Here is a 7406-nt window from a genome sequence, read left to right as displayed (position 1 = left end):
GGCTTCCAACTTTGCCGCTGATTTTGACCCTCTGGCATCTGCTATTCAGCCAGTTCTCAATCAACCTCACTGTCCACTCATTCAGTCCACACTTCCTGAATTTGTGTATGAGGATGTTGTGAGCGACCATGTCAAAAGCCTCACTGAAGTTGAGTAGACAATATTGACTGTTCTCTGCTCATATGAGCTGCTTATCAGTGGCATGAACAGCCTAGTCCAGGTGTGGCTGTTCTCTGCCTGTTGGGGTTCGTCCCCATGGCACAGCACTTGGCACAATTCCTTGACTGGTGCTTACTATGCAGACCTGTCAGACTTTTCCCTTGTCAGCCACTGTAGTGGGCTCTGCAGAGAACTTTTTGTTCCATGCACAGTGTGTGCTCATACTAGTATATTTAAAAATGGACTGTGCCCTTTATCATTGTTTTACGTCTTCCTACAGTGGGAAGTTACCCGACAGTGCAAGGCATGTCAGTGGGAGAGACAGGATTTGGAGCTATCTTAGGAATGCCTTTAGTGATCCAATGAGCAAACTGCACCGGAAACCTGTCAGAAATGGTATTTGGGTGTCTCAGAATGTTTGGCATAAGTGTGCTGTGAACAATCAGGGAAACAGACCTGGGACTCCTAGTTACAGGTCAATACAGGTACAACCACTGCATCCAAAATTCAGTAATGTTTGCTAGGCTATAAGTTGTCAGAAGGGAGGGACTTGCTGGCATGGTAATAATATGCTCAAAATGAATTAAAGAGTCTTTATAGATCCTGCAGTGCTCAATGGGTGATTCAAATTGATTTGTTATTTATGAATACAAAATTAATTTCTTTACCTTTCTAGGAGTCTAATTCAGTTCCTTGATACAAATGAAATGATCAAATTCTCATATTTTGATGTGGACCAGTGATTTTTTTTTTTTTGAAATTTAGCATGCAGATAGATGTAGCACTCTGGTTGGGATTGCAAACTGTTTGAAGATCAGGTGCTGGTGGTGAAATGCATGTCTATTCAGCCCCCCCCTTATGTAAATTCTGATATTTCCACTGGTGCTGGTGGAAGCATGAGTTGAGCTTTGAAATGTCTGCAGTCAGCATGTGGTTGTGCTAGTGGTTTATTTCAGGGTATTTATTTTTGAGGGTTAAGTGCAAAAGCTCTTAAAACTGACTGTTAACTGAAAAATTCTTTATGTCAAATATGTGGTTTGGATTTTTAAGCTGGAAATGAAAGGCATGACAAGTGCCAGGCCCACTAAAATAAAAAGCTTTTTCATGTGGAGAGGGCATGTGAAAATTAATAACTTGGAGATGTGGAAAAAGATGGAGTGGACATGGCTGATTGGGTGAGAAGTGGTAAGGAGGTGTGACTTTCTGTATGAAGCTCTACAGGGTAGCAAAATGGAAGTTTAGAGCCAATAAGGAGATGAATTTAAGCTATTAAGAAGCAAAGAGGAGTTGCTAAAGACTGTGGTGCTAAATGAGGAAACCTTATTTTACTACAGACATATATTTTAGACAAATTCCAAATGTGGAGTAATAAACAAGGAAGATATGTATTCCTTGGTTTTTTGTTGTTAACAAATTGCCAAGACATCTAGTCTTGATAACAAAATTATGACTAGTATTATTTTAGCATTGTCTCTCAAAGTCAAAGATGATTGGAAAAACAGCAGTTAGACTAATTTTTAAATAGTATCACTGCTTACCATATAATTGCCATTTATCTCAATGGAAACACATGTTGACTTGATTCTACGATTTTGCATTTCTTCTATTACTTTCTAGGTTCTAGAATTCTCATCAGTCTATTGTCAAAAGCCCCAGCTTTGCCACTTTGCTTCGTAGCTGTAAAACACAGCTATCAGAACAAAATTCTTGTCATAGGCAATGATGAGACTTGATGGAGCATGCAAAATCACACTGAATGTCAAATTAGAAAAAACTGTGTTTGCAATGTTTATTGAACTCTGCCGTATTTCATGGAATCTAAGGTGATGTGGGATTGGCGCCGTTGTTATTTCAGTGTTCTACACAGCTTCATGTCCTAGTGCCAACCCTCTATTCTCACTTCCTTCATGCTTGTCAGTGCTGCTGAAGGATTTTATTACAGCCCCTAAATTGATCTAACCAAACTTTAGAACGGAGGGTGTTCACTTACAGACAGTCTTGTGCTTTCATGTCAGGACAAAGTGAGGAGTTTCAGTCCATCAATTTTCTGAATTTGCTGCTCTTGGTGGCACTTCTACCACTGTTGTCTTATGACCCTTAAATCCCGCCAAACACTATGATTAACATCAAAAACCCATTATGTGCTTGCTGTTTCTACCAATCTGTGCCTCAGCAAGAGCACCTGAGTGGCCCCATGCAATTTGGCTTAATTCTTACCTTGTTTAGTCAGCATCAATTGGTCTAATTAGTTATTTGTGAGTGGCATAAACAGCCCTTATCACAAGCTGAAAATTGTTTGGCATAGGAAGCTACTGAACTTTAAATCTTAAAGGATCCATAAATTAATTTTAGGGTGTTTGTAAAAGGTGAAAAGGAAAATGTGCAAATCATTAATTGTGGAGATACTTACAGCTTTTTACCAGCTAGGCTCGTAGTTCAATGCCTTAGAAAGCCTCGGGCAGCCTAGAGAGGTAGCACGGGCAATCCAGCATTTCAGTAGCTCTAAGAGCAGCAATAGTAGCTGCAAAGCTGATACCACCAGCAGAAGCAAAGAGGGAGAAATACAGCTTTTGGTTGCCAATTCCTGCAATTAGAAGCTTTCAAATAGAAACAGAGACAAGATGTTCACAGAAAGGGTGCAAGCCAAAGAGGCCGGGCCCCCCTTGGTCCTTTCTTTTATTGGGAGAAGGGGAAAGGGGAGGACTGGGGGCGTACCCGGGGTGACCGGCCAATGAGACACTGCTAAAGAGTTTGAGTTACATTTGGTTTTGCCTGCGCTTGGAACAAAGGGCTTCAGAGCACATGACAGAGGCAGGTGTCTTGGGGGGGGGGGGGGGAGGGGGGAGGGGGGAAGGGAAGCTCGGAACAGGCAGCAACAATTCCCTATTTTTTTTTCTTTAAAGCTGGGTTGTAACTCTTAATAACTTAAAAGTGCATAGAACAGTAACAAAACAACAGTGCAAAACATAATTGGAATCTATCGTCCCTACAACTCGACAGTACCTAGGATGCCTTTAAACTAGTTCCCCAGTCAAAACTCAGGGGTTTATTCAGGACATCTATGGTATGGGGTATCAGGACGAAGATTTACAAAATACAGTGCAAAATGTGAGTGCAAAACAGTGCAACTTAACTTAAGGGATTAACATCAAAATCTGGAGTAGGGGGTTTACATGAGGGTGCAAAATCGGGATCCTTTTTATGGCATCTCCTCCAGGAGACAGTTTTAACCTCCTTGACTTTTGAGGAGGTGACATAAGGTTTTATCCATTTTTCTGGGATCCACCTCAGTCCTTGAGGGGTAGATACACTGGCATACCCATGTCCTCAAGTTACAAGTTTGTATGGTCCTTGGATTTTTTGAGTCTCTGGGTCCCGGATCAGGACTTCTGGATTCTCCTTCAGTTTCTGTCTCCTGGTCTTCTGGAAATGATGATAGATGGGAGGGTTTGGATCCTCAAAGGTGCCATTCAGGAAGTTTATGGTAAACAACGCTTTGCTGAGTCTGAGGGCAGGTGAGTTGAGTTTGGTGGTCCCTGATTGTTGTAGCAGCATTCGCTTGAGGGTTTGATGGGCACATTCAACAATGCCTTGTCCAGTTGGGGAGTGAGGAATACCTGTAACATGTCAAAATCCCCACTGCTGACGAAAGTTTTTAAACTCCTGAGAGGTGTAGGCAGGTCCATTATCAGTTTTTATCTCCTCACAGTAAAAGCTTGGACAAGATGTTTTTCAACGTCCTTAGCTTTTTCACCTGCATGTGCAGAGGCATACATAGCACCAGAGAAGGTATCAATAGAAACGTGAATGTATTTTAATCTCCCAAATTCAGGGAAATGTGTGACATCCATCTGCCACATTTCACCGCTATTAATGCCTCTGGGATTGACCCCCATGCCCAGTGATGGAAGCTGTAGCTTCTGGCAGTTGGGACATGTCGCCACTATTGCTTTTGCCTGTGTCCGTGACACATGGAACATGTGGATAAGAACAGGAATATTTTGATGGTACATGGCATGGCTCAATTTTGCTTGTTCAAAAACTTGGGGGAGCTTTGGTAAGCCGGCTGATAGAACTATGTCTGCTGGCATAGCCAGAACATCAGCTCTACGATTACTCTCTGCAATAAATCCTGGAAGGTTTGTATGTGACCTCACACGCATGACAAAATAGGGATGCTCTCTGTGGGAAACCAGAAAAATTAGCTTTAAGAGCAAATCATAAATTTTTTTGTTTGAGAGTTCTTTTAGGAGAGCATGCTCAGCTCTTAAGAGTTACTCCAGCTACATATGCTGAGTCTGTGACCAAATTAAAGGGTTCTTTGAACCTCTCAAATGCTCTAACGACGGCTGCTAGTTCAGCTACTTGTGGTGATCCCTGGATTACTTTGATGTCAGATTCCCACTTTTGCGTCTTTGGGTTTTTCCATGTGATCACTGATTTTTTTACTCTTTCCTGAACCATCAGTAAAAATGGTCATCGCATCAAGGGGTTTTCTACTTTGAATCTCTCAAGGGATGGAAGAAAATGCCAGATTGAACAATGTATGTTTTGAGTAATGATTGGAGATTTGGCCTGAATAACTATCTAATGCAATTTGTAAATTTATATCATTTTGGAGTAGGTGATCTAATGTGTCTGTTGTTACAGGTAAGTAGATGCATGCAAAGTCACATCCTGCCAGGGTACAGAGCTTTGCTCTACCCTTCATGATAATTTTTGCCATTAGTTCTTGTGGCTGTGTGATGGTTTTAGGAGGTTGGAGTGGAAGGAATACCCATTCAATTATGATGAGGGGTTCCTTCTGCTCTTTGTCCCACTGAAATATGAGGCCATGAAAGCGTGGTACCTTCCCTAGAATGACAAGCTTAAAGGGTAGGGAGGGCTGATACCTGTGTGCTTGTCTGGTGGAAATGAGCTCTTGCATCTTTTTGAAAGACTGCCTTGCCTCTTCTGTCAGGGATCTAGGGGATGCTGGACCGCCTTCCCCTTTTAACAGGTTTGCAATAGGAGCTACATCCTCTGTGGTGAGTCCTAACCAGGGTCTTAAATAATTCAGTGTCCCACAGATCTGTTGCACTTCCTCTAGTGTTTTTGGGTTATTATTAATGGTGACAGGTGTTGGGGTGATAGAGGCTTCTGTGATTTTGAGTCCGAGGTATTTTCAAGGGCTTGTTCTTTGCATTTTTTCTGGTTGTAATTCAAAGCCTTTGGCCTCTAGGGCCTCAACCACCATGTTAAGTGTCTGCTCGAGATACTGATTATTGGGAGCACATACCAGTACATCATCCATGTGATGTAGGATGATGGCTTTCTCTGCTTTGGCACGGATGGGAGATAGAATTTTGGCAATATACTCTTCGCAGAGAGTTGGGGAATTTTTCATACCTTGGGGAAGCACAAGCCAGTGATAACGTTCCATGGGAGTTTCACAATTAATAGAGGCCACAGAAAATGCAAATAGAGGGGTATCTGCAGGGTGGAGTGGAATATGAAAGAAGCAATCTTTGATATCACGAACAGCTAAATGCCAGTGTTGTGGGAGCACTGAAGGTGATGGCATACCTGGTTGAAGGGGTCCCATGTCTTCAATAACCTTATTGATTTCTTTAAGATCTTGGAGGAGCCTGTATTTGTTCTTTCCTGGTTTTTGTATTACAAACACGGGTGTATTCCATGGGCTGTTGGTACGATATTCCCTTTAGCCAATTGTTCAGCTACTAATGTTTGGAGTGCCTCGAAGTTTTCTTCTTTTAGCAACCACTGGTTAACCCACACTGGTTCATCTGTTTTCCAAGTTAGCTTTTGTGGTTGGCACTCTGCTCCAGTGGCTGCAAGGGAAAATTTTGATATCTAGGGGTGATACCAATTTTTGTTCCCCACTGAGACATGGCATCCCTTCCCCACAGGGTGAATTTAGTGTCCAGGACATATGGATGAAGTGTTGCTATTTGTCCTTCAGGACCTTCAATTTGAATGGTGTTTTTGGATTGCTTCGCAATTTGGGTACCTCCAACCCCTTGTATGATACCCTGAGACTGCAATTCCCATTGCTCAGGCCACTTATCAAATGGAATGACAGACACATCAGCACCTGTGTCTATCATTCCCATGATACTGATTTTATGTGATCTGTGATGGAGCTTACATTCTACTACAGGTTTATAGTTTCCCAAAACCTCAGTCCAGCAGATGGTTGGGATATGACCATCTGTGGGCAGGTATTTGGGCAGTGGAATGGCCTGTGCAATGACTTGACCCTTTGGCATGAAGTATGGTGGATATATACATTGTACAATTAGGTTAGAACACCTGTTCTGATCCACTTTCATGAGTGTGGGTGTAACCTCTATCCCAGCAGGTGTCCCCAATAACAAAAAGGGATGTAAGGTCTGGCATGTGGTCCACATTCTGGAATGAGAGGGGTATTACAGTCTGTTTGTTGTTGTTGAAATGGTGTGCTTTATCACAGGTTACCTTAAACCTGAGTCCAGAAGTCCAAGTTGCTTTGTCTGCAGTTCTATTTATGTCAGAACATGGAGCTGTTAGGATGTGTTGAGTCGCTAGTTTCCCTGCTGTTGACCTGGGGAAACAGTCTTTGGAGAGTTTTTATCAGCAATTATAATTGTTCTGCCATTGGGAGTTACACGTCCCTTTTTCTGACAATGATAGCATATAAAGTTACCTCGCGACTGAGTTTGCCCTGTACCCATCACATTCTCCACAACCTCCCCCACCATCCCCACTTTTTTCAAAAGGGGAACAGCTGTGTTCAGCTGCACCTTCTTTGTACAGACTTCAAGGATGGATTCAACAGTCGGAGGGGAGTGTAAAGGAAGAGTCAGGATGATTTGTTTGCAAGCATCATTCATATTCACTTGGAGCAGTTCGAGTAGGAGCGCTTGTTGGAGGTCAGGATTAGGGACCTGGGAAAAGATAGCTCCGCGCAAACCGTTATAGAAGTAAATAATATTTTCATTTGGCAATTGTTTGATGTTGGTATAATGAGATGTAGGAGTCTGAGATGGTAGTAGTGTTAAGGCCTTTTCAGCAGCACATGTGATTTCAGTAAGAACTGGATGAAGGATAAGCATTGCTTGTTTTTGGGGATTTGCCATATTATTGTCACCAGATAAAAGGCCTAATGTGATATAATTGTTGTCAAAGTCCAGGTAATTATCTGGAGTTTGCTACAAAATTTGCAATAAATCAGCTAGAATTATTTACCATTGTTGTTTCCACAACAC

The 7406-nt window shown here is 42.2% G+C and overlaps 1 protein-coding gene across 1 annotated transcript in view; it reads left to right on the top strand.

The window, feature by feature from the left end:
- Positions 1 to 1322: 1322 nt before the first annotated feature.
- Positions 1323 to 7406, top strand: part of HOMER1 (homer scaffold protein 1) — a gene marked incomplete at both ends in the record, with an annotated part of 81595 nt that continues 75511 nt past the window's right edge. The window contains one exon of the mRNA XM_082301689.1: positions 1323 to 1334. Within this exon, the coding sequence (XP_082157815.1) occupies positions 1323 to 1334 (12 nt within the window). The remainder of the gene's footprint in view (positions 1335 to 7406) is intronic.

Source organism: Coloeus monedula (genome assembly GCF_965178545.1).
Source record: "Coloeus monedula genome assembly, chromosome: Z".
NCBI classification, from domain to species: domain Eukaryota; kingdom Metazoa; phylum Chordata; class Aves; order Passeriformes; family Corvidae; genus Coloeus; species Coloeus monedula.
Note: the sequence above shows the minus strand (reverse complement) of the source record. Positions and strands in the feature narration are given on the sequence as shown.